The sequence below is a fragment of the Stenella coeruleoalba genome (genome assembly GCF_951394435.1).
Source record: "Stenella coeruleoalba genome assembly, chromosome: 4".
In the NCBI taxonomy this organism is placed as follows: Eukaryota; Metazoa; Chordata; class Mammalia; order Artiodactyla; family Delphinidae; genus Stenella; species Stenella coeruleoalba.
The window spans coordinates 119,871,712-119,889,186 of record NC_137149.1 but is presented as its reverse complement, the minus strand read 5'-3'; the positions used below and the strand labels follow the sequence as shown (position 1 = coordinate 119,889,186).

At 44.0% G+C, this 17,475-nt stretch overlaps 1 protein-coding gene across 1 annotated transcript in view; it reads left to right on the top strand.

Moving 5' to 3' along the window:
* Positions 1-17,475, top strand: part of FHIP1A (FHF complex subunit HOOK interacting protein 1A) — a 270,091-nt gene that overhangs the window by 185,179 nt on the left and 67,437 nt on the right. Inside the window, exons 5-6 of the mRNA XM_079919280.1 lie at positions 5,059-5,217; positions 7,357-7,443. Of these exons, the coding sequence (XP_079775406.1) occupies positions 5,059-5,217; positions 7,357-7,443 (246 nt within the window). The remainder of the gene's footprint in view (positions 1-5,058; positions 5,218-7,356; positions 7,444-17,475) is intronic.

The window sequence follows — 17,475 nt, the reverse complement described above, 5'->3', positions numbered from 1 at the left end:
TGAGGCTCTTTATTTCGGCAAGTTGTCACATATGGTCCCCACCAGGTGTTTTGCTGCTAGCTTCAGACTAAAGCCATCTGCTTACGATCTTTTTGTTTTTGCTGAAATTAACTGGGTACTATTAGACGTTTAAAGTTAAAGGGGGACGGACCTTTCCAGATTGCTCACTGCTCTGTGCACATCCTCTCTCTTCCCTCTGTCGGGAGCATTGCTGTGTGTAAACCATCGTGCCTTCCTATTTATGTGCACGATTTCCTTCAATCCTTGCAGCAGCTCAGTGAAGAAACTGAACTTTCAGGGACTTTCTGCCTGTGAATGGCAGAGACAGGTTCAAAACCACGTTAGTCTGATACTGAAATCCATGGTCTCAACAATTACCATGCTATACTGCCGTCTGGGAAGTGGTTTGCTTTTTTAAATTGTCTGTCATCCTTGTGGTTTTATATGGTGATTTGTTTTTTTAAGACTCTTGAGAAAAGATAAATTAAAAATACTGGGTTATGGGACTTCCCTGGCGGTCCAGTGGTTAAGATTCCACACCCCCAACGCAGGGGGGCATGGGTTCGATCCCTGGTTGGGGAACTAAGACCCACATGCTTCACGGCGCGGCTAAAAAAAAAAAAAATTAATACTTAATCTGTTGGGAATAAATACAGTGTTTTACAGTTACTTTTTTTGTGGTCAGGATCAGTAAAAGGCTAAAAGAGTGGATGAGCATTTTAAAAAAATTCGCTGTTGAATGTCTATATATTCTTACATTTTTAAGGTAAAAATTAAACTTGAAAGGAAATAGATTGTGCCATCAAACTCTTGGAAGAATTACCTGCAGACCTGTTGCTGCCCCTCCCTTCCCCTCTTCCTGTTCCCACAGCACCACCTGCATCTCTTCCTGGAGTAATTGCCTTTCTTGCATTTATTGGTTGATTGGTGGTCTTCTCCATCTCACCCAGTCTGACTCGCTCAATGCTCTTTCCCCAGCACCGGCCTGACACGGTGCCTGGCCTGTCGTTGGTCTTCTAGAATTATATGTGTATTGGATGAAGGAATCTGAACTCTGAGCAAAGTCTTGGAAAGGATAAATATTTAGCAGTAAAGATTTGGAATCTTGCTCTTAAGCCCGTGTAGTCCTCTTTATCGTGCAGACTGTTTTCTTCTGTGTTTCTTCGTTACGCTGGAGACCATTGCAGAAACATTCTCTGGCTCTGCTTCCAGGGGCGAGCACATGGCAGGAGTGCGTGTCCAGCGGGCACACCGCACTGTCCTCCCGCACAGGCGGGCCGTGTTCGCATCTCAGCCATGCCCTTTTCAGAACACTCTTTTAAAAACAAGTGAATATTAGGTATGTGTTCTTTTTAATTACCGCCACTGATGTATGTAATTTGAAAATTAATGTTGCTGTAATTATACTGATAGGCTGAATAGTTATTCCCAGCTTCTTAGTCAGACAAATTAAGCTGTCTTTATGAATTCTTTTTCAAAGCCTCAAAGTGGTTAAGGAATCGGGAGTATGCAGAATTAAAGCCTTTGTTCTGTGGTTAATTTAGCATGAGTTAGCAAATGTAATCGATTTTAAAATGTGGCATCAAGATTAGATTTCCCTTCAAGGAGAACTTTTGGTCTCTGTTCTCTCTTGCCAGCAGTTTCTAATTTATAACAAACAGCTCACTTGGGGTCACATTCAAAACTGGAAATTAAGTGATTTGTTTGGGTTTGCTGACAAGGAGCTAAATGCTTTTAAATCGGGGACATTCTCCTCTGGGACCACAGATGCCCTGATTTTGAAAGAGATACGTGCATTATCTTGTCTACTATCGTATGTCCCGTACTTAACATAGTACCTGGCCTGACGGAGCTCACTGATTTTTTTTTTTTTTAGATGAGTGAGTGAATGAATGAACAAGTAAATCTAGGTCACTAGGAAATAGAACAGAGAAATGTATGTAACCTTTCTGTTTCTTCACTGTTGAGACGGTTCGTGTCTTTCTCGCGCTGCCCTCACACTCCACTGTGGGCTCATAGCCCCCATCCCCACCCCTCCCCCATCCCGCCCCTCCCCCATGTGCCCCCTGGCGGCGTCAGGTTTCTCTGCACTGAGACCTCCAGGTGACCAGTCCTCAGGCCCATCCTCTGTTGTTGACGGATGTGTTACTCAGGGGAAGTACTGCTAGCGTCTGACTGGGCAAGTCACCGACATCTGCCGTGTGGGCGAGAATGAACACGTCAGGCCAGGTGAGATGGAGAAGAGGGCTGATAAATTAATAAATGCACGGAGGACAGTTGCTACACAGGGAGCTCCAGAGGGTGCTCTAGGATCAAGACGGGGGAGGAGAGGCAACAGTTTGTAGGTAATATTTCCAAGTTCGGCACGCCGGGATCCACACCTCCTTTTTTCAAATTAAATGTATTTATATTTTATTGTTGGCTGTGTTGGGTCTTCGTTGCTGGGTGCGGGCTTTCTCTAGTTGCAGAGAGCAGGGGCTACTCTTCATTGTGGTGCGCAGGCTTCTCATTGCGGTGGCTTCTCTTGTGTGGAGCTCGGGCTCTAGGCACACGGGCCTCAGTAGCTGTGGCACTTGGGCTCAGTAGTTGTGGCTCATGGGCTCTAGAGTGCAGGCTCAGTAGTTGTGGCGCACGGGTTTAGTTGCTCCGCAGCATGTGGGACCTTCCCAGACCAGGGCTCGAACCCGTGTCCCCCGCACTGGCTGGCGGATTCTTAACCACTGTGCCACCAGGGAAGTCCCTAAGGAGTATTTTTGAGGTGGACCATTTTTAAAGTCTTTATTGAGTTTGTTACAATATTGCTTCTGTTTTATGTTTTGGTTTTCTTGGCCCCGAGATGTGTGGGATCCTAGCTCCCCGACCAGGGATCGAACCCGCACCCCCTGCACTGGAAGAAGTCTTAACCCCTGGACTGCCAGGGAGGTCCTTATACCTCCTTTTGACTTTCTGTGTCTGACACCAGGCACTATGGATTATTTTGTTATAGCTCATGGTCTAAACCTCCCTCCCCTTCTCTCTCTGGTCTGTATAGCTTGGGGTCTCATCGCCATGTGGACAGCTCCAGGGCTCCATCTCTAGTCCAGATCCCTCTCGTAGGCATCAGACCCACACACTGTCTGCTGGACTCTCCACTGGGCTCTAGCTCTGTATTCTGTCCTACAGAACCCTGCAGGATCTGGCTCCAGCGTACCCGCCAGGCTCCTCCCATCTCTAACTATATGCTCCAGTAATACTGCACTTCTCTTAGTTCCAGAAGGTGCCATGTTTTCTTGCTCCTTTGAGCTTTTGTACATCCTCTGCTTGGAATATTCTTCTTTCCAACATTCTTTTTCTGGCTAACTCTTACTCATTCTTCAGCAGCTTAGACATCGCTTCTTTTTTAAAAAAATTTATTTATTTAATTTATTTATTTTTGGCTGCATTGGGTCTTCGTTGCTGGGTGTGGGCTTTCTCTAGTTGCGGCGAGCAGGGACTGCTCTTCGTGGCGGTGCGTGGGCTTCTCATTGCGGTGGCTTCTCTTGTTGCAGAGCATGGGCTCTAGGTGCACGGGCTTCAGTAGTTGTGGTGCGCGGGCTTAGTTGCTCCGCAGCATGTGGGATCTTCCCGGACCAGGGCTCGAACCCGTGTTCCCCGCGTTGGCAGGCGGATTCTTAACCACTGAGCCACGAGGGGAGCCCGACATCACTTCTTCTGAGAACATTTCCTGCTCCCAACGCTCCAAGTCTGGGTTTGTATATCCACGGTGACATATTTTCTATTATGTAGTTTGAGCATTTATTACACTGTTATAATTGCCTGTTCATCTCTTATGAGACTGTGAGATCAGTGAATACTTTGCTGTTTCTTTTCCGGGCCTAACTCGGAATGGAATGTTTTCTTGAATGTTTCTATCCCATTTAGTTCCTTATAACCTCAGGGTTTACCCTGGAGCAACACCTTTTATAAATCACTCTGTGTTTGTTTCTGGGCACTTCCTGTCCATCCTTTGCACATCTACCAGATCAGGAGCCCTAAGGTGCTGTTTGGCTAGCATCACTTCCCCGCACTGTGAAATTCATTGTTTTCCTTGGTCCTGTTCTCCACGAGATAAAACTACTAGGCAGTCAACATGTGTGTTCCTTTTCTATATTCCTGTCTCAGTTGAATGCATCAGCATTTTCTTAATGACCACGCTGGATAAAGTGACAGTTTGGAGTTCTCACTCACCGTCACTAACTGAGCCCAAACACTGTCAGTGTCATTTAGAAACCGAGCAGGGGAAGAAAGTAAACCTTGTGAGCTTTGGATTAATACTGGATAGGTAGGTGTGATAGTTAGATCACCCTCATGTCCACCTTACATGTGATCCTCCCCTTTCTTTAGTCCTCTTTTTCCCACTGCCGATGCTTCCGTGTAGACCCATTTTACCTCTGTTTGAAGTTTCGTCGTCCCATCTAACTGACCCGTGACCCCCAGTTCTTTCTTCTTGCTATCATTTGTGGAGATGAGATGAAAGCACTCTCTAAACTGGAAGCACGCACGTGTCAGTCATGAGCTTTAACGTGCCTGCAGGAATCTTTCTCATAAAGCTACTCATGCTGCCCGTGTGAGATCTTCTGTCCCGGGCCGCCTCAGTCCAGGGTGTGTCCCCGTGGAACGGGAGGTGTGGGTCATCTCTGTGTGTGCACTCAGCGTCGTGTAATAGAACGCACTGTTTATGAGTTCGCTCCTCTCCTGCATCCCTTGGGTGCCGGAACCATGTTTTCTTCATCTTGCATGTGTCTCCCTCACTCCCCCTACCACTGCCCAGCGTAGGCCTGGCACATAGGAGATAAACAACCTGTAGCATCGCGTAGGTATTAGCCGAAGACCTCTGGTGCTTCTGTTCCCTCTGCTGGAGTTGTCCTTCCCTCCCGCCTCCAGCTGTGGAATCCTTCCTAGCTGACAGCCTCTGATGCTGGAATACCTCGCCACCTAAAGTACAGTCTGGACCAGTGGCAGTGGCATCACCTGGGAGCTGTTTGTTGCAGGTTAAGAACCTGGGGAAAGTGTTTATTACGTTTTTATTTCTGAACACAGGTGCTTGCGACTGGGCTCAGTGGTCTGTACTCTTCCCTGCCTGCCAAGCTGGAAGAGAAAGACGAGGAATGGCACTGCCTTCTGAAGGACGACTGGGTCCTGCTCCCTCCTCTGGTCCAGTTCATGAACTCCCTTGAGTTCTGCAACGCCGTCATTCAGGTGGGAGCAGGCAAGGAACCCTCTGTCGTGGTCCATTCAGGATACAAGCATTGTGAAGGATCAGTTGATAAACGTTCCTTTTCTTATTTCAATAAACGTTTATGGAATACTGATGCTTTACTTTAAGCCTACTGAATGTTCTCGAATGAGTAAAAGTGTTAGTTTAGAGGTTTCTGGGTAGTTTCAATTGAGAAAAAAAGAGTAGATTTTCTTTACCTTCGTTATAAAAAGTGTTAATTCTGTTTTGATTATCCACTTAACTATCAAAAATAAGTTAAATGCCTGACTCAGTAAATAGATATTTTTAGGCTTCTAAGTACTCCAAATTATACCACTTTCACTTCAAGGTCTTCTTGGGAGTCTACAAAGGAAAACACTTTATTTTGCTTAATGGTGCTTACTGCATAAAGAATATTGTTATTCCAATTGAATTTAGAAGAAGTTAAGCATCTTCTTAGCAACACAAATTAAATTTGGTTTGAAATTGGCCTGCTTCGGGGAACAAACAACCACTGAACTCTAGTATATTGGCTTTTTGATTAGATTTTTACCTTCAGATTTCTTGTTACTGTTTTCAGTAAAAAAAAACCCAGATTTTATAAATACACAAGGGTGTAGTAGGTTTTCATCAAAAAATGTTTTATTTCTATATAGCACAAATATTACCTTAATCTTGGATTTATTAAGAAATCAAATTTTCTTTATGGTGATTGTAAGGTGAAAAATGTTAGTTATAATCTGTTTATCTACCAAATAAAGAAATGGCTTCTGGAAGAAAATGCAAGTAAATTACTTTAGTTCCCATCTCATTTTTATTGCTAAGGCAAAGGAAATTTTATTTATGTATGAGATAAATGGATTGCATCTCAAGTTATTTTTTCCTTTAACATTACAGTCTGTCAATATTTTCTTGCAGAAGAATGTGGAAATAAAAAAGATGGAACTATTAGTTTCTCCCCAAATGTACACAGAGAGAGAGATTGTCAGTAATTTAAAGATCTAGCCTCACTTCCCTAGAAATTGCTTTTTACTTTATTGTTTGATGCTATTTTTATTTTTTTAGAGAAGGAGAAAGCTAACGGGCATGGTTAAGAACAGAGAAATGATAAATTTTGTATCATATTTTGAGATTGAAGCCATATACTTTTAAGATTTTTTGTTTGGGGGTATAAGTGAAGAGATTACAGTTGACCCCTGTATCTGCAGGTTCCACAGCTGTGGATTCAACCAACAGAGGATCTGAAAATATTTCGAAAAAAATCCAGAAAGTTCCAAAGGGCGCAAAACTTGAATTTGCAGTGTACCAGCAACTATTTGCACAGCGTTTACATTGTATTTACAACTATGTATATTGTATTAGGTATTATACAGTAATTTAGAGATGATTTACAGTATATGGGAAGACGTGTGCAGATTATGCAAACACTGTGCCACTTTATATAAGGGACTTAAACATCTGCCGACTTTGGTATCCTGGTGGGGGTGGGCATCCAGGAACCAGTTCCCTACAGACACCCAGGGATGGTTGTAATTATAAAAGATATTAGTAAGGCTTATCCATGCTAAATATATTTTGAAAATTAAATATAGGAAGTGTTGTACCTCTGATAATGTTTTCTGCTTTTTAACAGTATCTTTTTTATGAAAAAAATTTCTAAATACTTTCTTCCCCAATATAAATGATTATCAGAAAATGCATTTTCAAAATGAGAATTTTTTTTCTGCTACCAAAATGAATGTTTTTAATTGTCTGTTTTGACAGTTCTTATTATTTTTTTAATTAGTCACAGGTTGAGATAGGCCATAGAGGAAGTTATGGAGCAAAAATTATACTTTCCAGTTTGTCAACTTTAATTTATGAGTTCCTATACATAATCAGTCTATTTATTATTGTTTTTTCAGATAGAAACTTAAAATTACCCGTTTTAAAATTTGAAAGTCCAGGCTGTTTATAATGGGATAAACCATCTGGAAAAATTACATGTTGGTTTGAAGTCTGCGTTTTTCTTTAACCGTGGAATAAATGGCCAAAATTTGGATTTCCTTCTTGAATTCAGGATGTACACAGAAATGGTTGATTTTAAGAAGACCTAAAGATTGTGCTCCTTATCTTTTTCATGACTGCCGTTTCTCTCTTAGGTGGCTCACCCCTTGATTCGTAATCAGCTCGTCAATTATATTTACAATGGATTCTTGGTACCAGTCTTGGCTCCAGCTCTCCATAAGGTCAGTGATTGGCTGATGTAATCTTCTACCTGTTTCTAGTACAACTGATGGAAACTGAGGAAGATGAACACAGTGTAATTGACTTGATGGCGACTTTAGCCTTATTTTCCTTCTCATTCCATCCATATTCCTTACCAGTATCAATTACAGGTCTTAATGACGGCAACAACTTAAGTCTGATGGGATCCATTTGATGTCATAGAACAGGACATTGTGAATGTCCAGTAAGGGAGTCTAAACAAGCATTGGCAACTGGATTGGCTCTTGTGTCTACTTGAGTTCATAGGTAGTGGCTACTTGGAACTCTCTGTGAAGCTGTCCTCTGAGCTTAAGAGGTCTGTCATAGAGAGTGTGAGACTTCCTGTGGACATGGAGAGGGGCACTGGTGGCACTAGTGCCCTGGAGCTGCCATCTACTTAACAGAACATAGTTTTTTATTATAACAGCTTTGTGACAGCAAAAATTAAAGCGAAGCCAAGTGAAGGTCCCATCAAAGGTTGGCTGTCTCATTAGCATCACTCTGAATTCCTTATGACGCTCTCATTGCATGGAATAAATCAACTGATATCTTTTCTATTGTGAGCTATCAGGAGACATCGTGGACCTAGCATTCTAATTTTAAGGAGTTTTCTTTTTTCACTAAGTAAAGACACATATACAGTACTTAGTTCAGAGGATCCTTGTCAAGTTATTGGCATTGACAGCCCTGGCAGGGAGAGAAGCAAGGAACAACGTATCACGTGCCTTCTGATGGAATGCCCACCTTTGTATATCTGGACGTTCCACTTCCATGGGCTCACGTTTTATAGAAACTAAGAACACCTGATCATGGCAACTTGGAAGCCTGGCTGTGGTGATGATGGGAGTTCTTGTTTAGAGCAGCAGGTCTTGGTGGAAGATGTTCACCTCTTATCATTTAGTGCCTTTTGAGCACAGTAGTAATATTTTGCCAAACAAACAGGGTACTTGGTCTGACTAGGATTTTTGTGTTACTTCTGGGTTCAGGAGGTAATCTTGGTTGTGATTTCAACATATTGAGGGTTCCAGGTTATTTCACTGGTTTATGGGAACCAAGTCTTTGAAATTAAATTTGTCTTGGGAAATATGGGACACATCTCTGGAAAATAGAAACCTTGTATTTGTTTCTACCTTGTCGTTCTGTTAGTACCTTGCTGTTCTGGAGGAGGGGAGGGTGTCTGAAGGTCTCTAAGCCCCTGCATGGAGGAATTTTCCTTTATGGGGGAATAGAATGGTGCCCTGGAAATTCTTTGACAGTAATTATCCACATACTCTCTCGCGCATTCAGACTTTCTTCCTCATTTATTCCCATCCTTTTTCTCATTGACCAGCTGATATAAAATTATTTCCCAAGTCAGTATTATAATAGTGATAATTGTAATTATTATTTGTCCAGGACATTTTATGTTATTATAATTAGCATACCTTAATGTTACAAATATTAGTGATAACTCTTTATCTACAATTGAGGATGAGATCCGCCTCAGAGAGCTGTTAGGAGGCTCTGACTGGTCTCTGAGTACTTCTTCATAGCACTCACCACGAGTGGAATTAACTCATTCCATGTGCAGGACCTTGTGTAATGTCTCCACAGTGCTCTGCCTGCTTCTTGAGGGTAAGCCGCACACCCGTTTTGTCGCCTGGGGAATCTCCAGTGCTGAGCACAGTCCCTTAGACCTGGGGGTTGAATAAACAGCACAAGTATGGAATGATGTTTGTTAAAGTGCTGGGCAGAGTGTTGGCACTCAGTACATTCCCAGACAGTGGTTCCTAGAGAAAAATAACAGCACCTACATGTGTTCACGAACATTGTTCTCAGTTATGCCCACAATTAAAATATGAGATTGAAAAATCATGAAGTTGTTAATACATGCTTATTGGGGGAAAAACAGTCAATACTGAATATATAAAATACTAATATATAAAATACTAATACTAAGCTAGGTTTGAATTTCCCATCCCTAATAATCTTCCTTAACTTTTACCCATTGCAGACCATTTCTCCCAGGGCTATTTAGCGACTAGGGAGAATATTTCCTTCCTAATTTATTTCGCTCCCTGCTTTTCATCTTCCATTGTTTGTGTTTTTATCACTTAGAATGAGGAGGTTTAGGACGAAGCAGGGCAGAGGAGGAAGGTGAACGGCCTCTCCGCTGACTCTCAGCTCCCTACGTGGCTGATGAAGAGAAGAGCCTCTTGTGAGCGGCTCGACAGGGGCTCAGGGCGGAGGAGGGAAGTGCAGGGCTGGGTGTTTCTGAGGAGCTCCCAGGGGGAGCAGACACACCGTGTGTCCTCGCCTTTGACCCGGGAAGGGACACCCGGAAGTCTCAGGGCTACTGGAGCGGCTCCGGTCCACATTTCTCATATTCAGTGTCCCTTGCCTTGAGGCTTATTTAATACCCTACATAAATTTCCTTTGTGGACTATCTCAGCTCCCAATTTACATCTAACATTTTAGTTGCCTGCAATCAATGGAGGCAGTTTGCAGGGGTGTCTCATAAATAGTATAGGTAAATTCAGGTTTAAAATTTTTCCCACATCACAGTCAATACTCATAAACAATATTTCCACAGAATTTCTTAACCAGAGATGAAGTCGTAACAAAGGGTTGAGGGCAGTAAAAGGTGGGCGTGGAGCTTTGACAAGTGAAGATCGTCTCCACCTTTCTTCTCCCCTCTCTGGAGTCGTGTATCGTCACCCTGCCTCCGCACGGGTCCTGCTCGGTGCTGTCTTCATCCCGCGCTGGGGGATGGCCGTTTATTCTTCTGTGTTGGTGCAAAGGAGTATCTGGTTTGTTTGTTTTTTTTAAAGGGCTGCATAGTTTAGCGTGGCTATATAGGCCCACAATCCCTTATTCACACTCAGACATTCAAAAAGCTCTGAAAACTGAATGTTTTTAATAATTCATATGGCAGTGCAGTCTAACCTTTGCTGAGCTCCTTTGGTGGCAAACCCATACCTGCACTGTCTCTAGGCTATTTATTTTTATACCACTTGTTTTAATATTTGTATGTTTCGTGGAGGATACAGTACAGTAAGTCCCCTACATACGAACCTGCAAGTTGCGAATTTTCAAAGATGCAAATGTGCGTTTGCGTGTCCAATCACATAAGTTGGTTCACGTGTCTGGCATACTTTTCAAGGTACTGTACTGTAAAATTAAAAATGTTTTATTTTTTGTGTTTGTTTTTTATGTATTATTCGTGTGAGAAGTATTATAAACCTATTATAGTACAGTACTAATTAGCCGATTGTGTTAGTTGGGTACCTAGGCTAACTTTGTTGGACTTACGGACAAATTGGACTTATGAATGTGCTCTCGGAACAGAACTTGTTCATATGTAGGGGACTTGCTGTATTAATGTATTTGATTGTAGAGTTTTGCGCCAGACCTGCTGGGTTTGTTATGTCAGCTATGGCAGATGTACATATTACTTCCTGAAAAGTTTTGAATTCCAAAATGCACATGGTCTCCAGGTTTTGGACAAGGGATTGAGAACCTATTTTGGACATCTGGGGAAGGATACATTTCTGGAGATAGGTGAAAATCATACTTTGTAAAAGTCTTATTAAAGAAAATGATACCGTGTTAATATAGATCATTTAGGAATTAGATCCAGCCATACATACAGACATCCCATTGCATTGGGTTGGACAAAAAGTTCATTTCGGGTTTTCCTGTAAGATGTTATGGAAAACCCTAAATGAACTTTTTGGCCAACCCAATATAAGACTGGTTATTTATGACCTTAGATTCATGGGACCGCCCTTATTCAGCAAAAGCTAGTTCTACTGTCTTTATATGTTTAACATCAAAGCTCAGTTTTCAAGGCTGAATATTTATTGGGATGGTTGTATTAGTCTGGGTCCTCAGAGGAGAGGATGCCAAGGTAGGATTAAATGTGCAAGGATTTTATTAGGGGAAGTGCTTGTGAGAGAGAAAATAGGAAGCAAGGTGGGGAAGGCTGGGGGAGCTGTCAGACTGCAATGCAAACCTGACCCCGGGTGAAGGGAGGGGGGAGAGGTTGGCCAGAGTGTCCGAGACTTCTGTGCAGTGTGAGAAAGGCCTTCAGAGGAGGCCTGCGTCTCCCAGAACAGTTCTGCCTTAGCATCCCTAGGTAGAAGCTGCCAGTCTGTGCACTGAAACAGTGTCACTGTCATGTTTTATTGTTCCTGGTAGTCGCAGAGCCCACCCACTTTCAAGGGGAGAGGACATAGACCCCACATCTTGATGATAGGAATGTCAAAGAATTTGTGGCCATATTCTGGGCAGGTTTACCACGGTCACCACCCTGAGACCGAATTTGTGCATAAAGGGTCCGAGAGCTATATGCAGAGACCCCCAGATAAGAACCAGGAACCTCAGACGTGGGTCACAGCCAATCTGGGAGGGAGTCAGGGGAATAAATAGCCAAACTTCACTCTCCTCCCTGCCTCCGATCTCCTGCTGGACTCCACTGGGTGAACCAGATGGAATCCAGGTGGCAAGGGAATCGTGGAGAAAATTGGTGCATACAGGTGAATTGGGGCTCAGAGCAGGGTGGAAAAGATGAAGAGTGGGTATGCATGGGCAAATGGAAGCCATCAGCACATGTCTGTACTCGCTTCAGCATTGTAGAGTGTTCATCAGCAGTGAGAGATGGCAGCTGTAAGAGCGTGTTTGGGTTTAGTGCTTAAGTAACTTGCGGCTTAAAATTGTCTAGAAACACATAAGAAAGTACAGTTTAGAGTTACCGCCTAAGACTGTATATTGATCCTTATCCTCTGGAACCTAAAACATAGTTAGACTTTAGTGTGACAGGCAGATATGCCAACAACATACGAGACATGAATAAACAGCAGAGCAATATCTCAAGCACAGGTAACCATCACCAAGTCAAGCTTATCATGACACGGATTCACACAGAGGCAGGGTGTGTGGTGGAAGAGTTCTAGACCATGAGGCAGAAGATCTGGGTTCTAATCCCGGCTCTTGTATTTACTGCTGTGTGATCTTGTGCAAAGCTTTTAACCTCTCTGAGTCTCATTTTCCTCTGCTGCACGATGGAGATAGTAACACTCCTCATGCCTCAAACATGAGAGCATTCTTTTTTTTTTAACATCTTTATTGGAGTATAATTGCTTTACAATATTGTGTTAGTTTCTGCTGTATAACAAAGTGAATCAGCCATATGTATACATATATCCCCATATCTCTTCCCTCTTGCATCTCCCTCCCTTCCACCCTCCCTATCCCACTCCTCTAGGTGATGACAAAGCACTGAGCTGATCTCCCTGTGCTATGCGGCTGCTTCCCACTAGCTATCTGTTTTACATTTGGTAGTGTATATATGTCCATGCCACTCTCTCACTTCGTCCCAGTTTACCCTTCCCCCTCCCTGTGTCCTCAAGTCCATTCCATGAGAGCATTCTGAAAGCAGTATACTGTCACACGCAAAGGTATTATGGTACTCACTCCAGGACAGAGTCTGCCATCTCATATGCAGGCAGAGGATAATATCGTGTGTTCAAAGACCACTTGGTGAGTGTGCGCTGGGTGCAAAACATGTGATCAGACCCTGTGGGGAGATGGAGGTGACTGAAAACCCCTCTCATCTCCGTGGAGCTTGTGATCTGGGACCCAGGAGACGGACAGGCCAACCACAAACTCCAAACAAGATGGACTAAGATAAGTGCCGTGACAGAGAAAGCAGCAGGGGCGGGTGGGTGAGGGGTGCGCTGTGACACAGAGTAGGTGATGAGGGAGAGTGACTGGGTGCTGACCCATGAAGGTGAGCATCTGGGGAAGGACATCTGGGGACAGAACGCTGGCAGGACCCAAGGCTCGGAGGCTGTGTTTGGATACACTACACCCGGAGTGTGGCTGTGCAGGGAAGGCCCAGGAGGATGGGGGCTGGGCAAAGGCCCTACCCTGACTCCCAGGGCAGGTGAGCTCTTACGTCCATAGCAAGGAGTTTCAGTGCAGGGGGCTCCCGATGGTGAGGGGCTCAGGGACAGTCCGGTGGGGACAAAGTTAGGTCGGCGGGTGCACTGGCATTTTGGGAAGCATGGTGGGGAACTGAAAAATCAGAAAGGAAGGACTTTCAAGAGAAGTGAAGGGTTGAGGGGAAGGGGCTGGAGAAAGTAGGGATGCAGGGAGTAAAGGTTCCAAGGAGAAGAGGTGGTCCCGATCACCAAGCATCAGATCCTCCGAAGTACCTGAGAGAGCAGACTGCCGCTCCCTGGGTACCACCGCCAGCGTTCCTCTCGCCATATCATTAAATGCACTTTAAACATTTGTTTAAAATATTGGGATTTTAAAGAATCGCTTTACTTACAAACCTGAGGCTTCTGACTCCTGGACCAGAGTTGCCTGCTTTCCCTCTGACCTCCACCCTCCAGACTCTGCTGTTCTCCTTCAGAGTCTGTCTGACCTCTCTCCTTTCCTGCCCTATGTGTGGGTGTGCCCAGGGCTTGGGCTCTGCTGATCAACCACCAGCTGGATCCCTTAGCCTGAGTTACCTGCCATGCCCTCAGACGTAGAATATCACAAGCAACACTCATATTCTCTTCCGGGCCACCTGAGCGCAGCCTCTGCACCATTCCTTTGTGTGAATGACATCATTTCCCCTAGTTACCTGGTCTAGAAACCTTGATTATTCTTGAATCTCTTCTCATGCTCCCCCCTGCTACAAGGCCAGCCTTTTCCCATAAGGTTCTTTAGTCTGATCCTTTTTTTTTCTTCTCCCAACAGTGTCCATGTAGGTCACCCTCTGTACATACCTCGACCACACCTTGACATGGGTCTCATTGCTACGACTTCTTTCTTCAGGTTGTTGCACCCATAGCTGCTGGATTAAGTTTTCTAAACACATCTTTAAATGCACCACCTTCCTCTGAAACCTTGAGTGGCTCATTTCCTAGGTCTCCTCAGTGTGCACGCTGCTCCAGGGCCCCCCTCCTACCCGCCTCGTTCTTACGTCGGGGCCTCTCCTGTACTTAGTCTGTTCCCTTCGCTTGTTCTTCTCCTGTCGGGTCTTACTGTCTCTTCAAGGGGTAGCCTAAATCCCACTCCTGCCTGCAGCTGTCCCTGACTTTGGGGCTCTAGGCTGTCTCTTGTCTAGAATCTGTAGCTCAGTGTCTGTCAGTGGTCATTGCACACTGAGCATGTGCTACTGTCTCTTGTTCAGCATATTCTTGGCATTTGACTCTGTTTCCCCACCTCTATCTGAAACCCTTGGAATAGTCTCTATCTGCATTTCCCAAACAGTGTGCCAAGGAACCCTGGGCTTCTTGGTGGGAGAACTCAGTGAAAAGTGCCTACATTTATGAGGGAAATACAGTGACACCTGTTGGACACCACGTGAATTAACTAACTTGAAATAAGCCAGTTTCTGCATTAAATATACATTCCTTTCAATATGGGCATACTTTCTGCAAAACTGAGTTTTTGTTGGGTGCTGTGCTTAAAAGCAAGTATCCCATGAAAATCCACGTGGAACAGGGTGGGAGGTTGGCAGTGTCCAGTCTGATTCTGAGGTTCGAGTGCCCAACAGGAGTTAAGTTGTTAGGACCTAACCACATAGTAAGTTGTTTGGACTTAAATCCATAATAGATGGGATGGTTGGGTATTTCTTTTGGCTTAGGGGTGCTGTGAAAAATTACTGATATACTGAAGGTGCCAGAGACTGAGAAAATTTCAGAACCTCTGGTTTGTGTTGTATGTTTTTTGGTGCCTCTATAGCGGGGTTTGGCAACTACGACCTGTGGGCCAGGTCTGGCCTGTGGCCTGTTTTTCTGTATCCTGAATGTTAAGAATGGATTTTACATCCATCTACAGATGAATGATTAGACAAAAACATGGTATATACATACAATGGAATATTATTCAGCTTTAAAAAGGAAGGAGATTCTGGTACATGCTACATCATGGATGAACCTTGAGGACATTATGCTAAGTGAAATAAGCCAGTCATAAAAGACAAATACTGTATGATTCCACTTCCATGAGGTATCTAGAACACTTAAATTCATAGACACAGATTAGAGTGGTGGTTGCCAGGGGCTGGGGAAGGGGAGGATGGGGAGTTGTCTAATGGGTAGAGAGTTTCAGCTTCGTTAGACGGAAGGAGTTCTGGAGGTGGATGGTCTTGTTGGTTTCACAACAATATGAACGTGCTTAATACCACTGAACCGTACACTTTAAAAAGGTTAGAATGGCAAATTTTATATTATGTGTAGTTCACCACAATTTTTAAAAAGAATTTGTTTACGCTTTTCCAAGATTTTTTTTAAAGGAGTATATGACAGAGACTGTATGTAAATTGTGAAATCTAAAATATTTCCTTTCTGGCCCTTTACAGAAAAAGTTTGCTGATCCTGGCAATAGGGGGTAGCGTGGTGTCCTGGACATTTTAGGTGATCAATAAATGTTTGAGGATGATGATAATAGTAGAAGAAAGTCTCCAGGTAGAGAGAGATGCCGCCCCCCACCCCCCTTTCTTTTTTTTTTTTTTTTTTGAACGTAGTGGTCAGGCTGAGGAGCCACAGACAAGCCCAGAAGTGGAGCAGGCTGATTGGCTTTGTCTCCAGCTTAGAGGAATCCTTGTCCAGACTGTCGATTAGGGGCCCTGGGCTGGCGGGAGACCGGTGCATGGTTGGCAGTAGCAGCCAAAGATGGCTTCAGTGCTGCCCTGGCCCCAGCAAGGTTACAGGAGGGGGCGGAGTTGCATACAGAGCGTGCTGGGCTCTGTCATATTATTTCTGTCAAGTTTCTTGTAAACTAGGATGTTCTGTTTTGTGGGTTATTTTGGCTCCTTTATTTGGAAACTGTGAGGGAATTAGGGCAGAAGTTTGGGGCTCTCTGTGGTGGTTGGAGGTGGAGACCTTGAGGGGAGCATGCTGAAATAAAGGATGGATGGAAGGAAAATTAATGACACACCATTCTTTTCCGATGGCAGCTCACAGGCGCTAGGTGCAATACCCATGACCTCAAAGAAAGCCCGTACCTTTGGATTTTGCGGAGAGCAGCCAGCAGTGTTTCATTCAGCAAATTATTCCATACACATGCACTTGGAAAAACAAGCAAAAAACCCACCAGAAACACTGATTTTTCCACCATCTCTTGCGTGCTGAAACCATGTTTGCACAATGTATACGGGTAGACTAGTTTCAGCCATTTCCTTAAAGGCATGCCTGTGTGCTGGCTTCTTATAAGCCACTGTGGAGCCCATTTGTTTTATATTTTTTTATTTTTCTTTTCTTTTTTTTTTTCCTTCCCCCTCCCCATATCCTCAAGTCCATTCTCTAGTAGGTCTGTGTCTTTATTCCCGTCTTACCCCTAGGTTCTTCATGACATTTTTTTTTCTTAGATTCCATATATATATGTTAGCATATGGTATTTGTTTTTCTCTTTCTGACTTACTTCACTCTGTATGACAGACTCTAGGTCCATCCACCTCATTACAAATAACTCAATTTCGTTTCTTTTTATGGCTAATATTCCATTGTATATATGTGGCCCATTTGTTTTAGAATCTCATCTTCCAAACACACACATACATATTCATGATCTGTATCCTGTGAGCTCAATAATTCATGGCTTATTGACTTAGGCTGATGGATGGAAGTTTTTTGGGGACTAGGGAAGAAAAGATGGAAATTTTGAGAGGCTGGGAGCAGCCACACCTGTGAGTCTCCCACTTGCTCTTTGTGTGTCTGTGGGTGCAGTGGGCGGGGACCCCTTTAGAGCCCAGTGGGGCTCCCACTAGCCAGGGATGTTTTTGACTTTCATGCCCAGTGAAACTAGTGACTGAAGATTTTAAGAGCAATTGCATGCCGTCTTCAAATTATCACCGTTAATGAGTGTTAATGAGCTATAATTGGGTGCTGAGTGTAGAGGAGGTTTACACTGGTCCCTTCTGCCGGTGTTTCAGTCTCCAGCGAGGAGTGGACGGAGCAGCCTGTCACTGAACTGTCACTTATATCCGTCCTTCTCCACGCATCTCTTGTCTGGGAGATGGTGGGGGGGCTCGG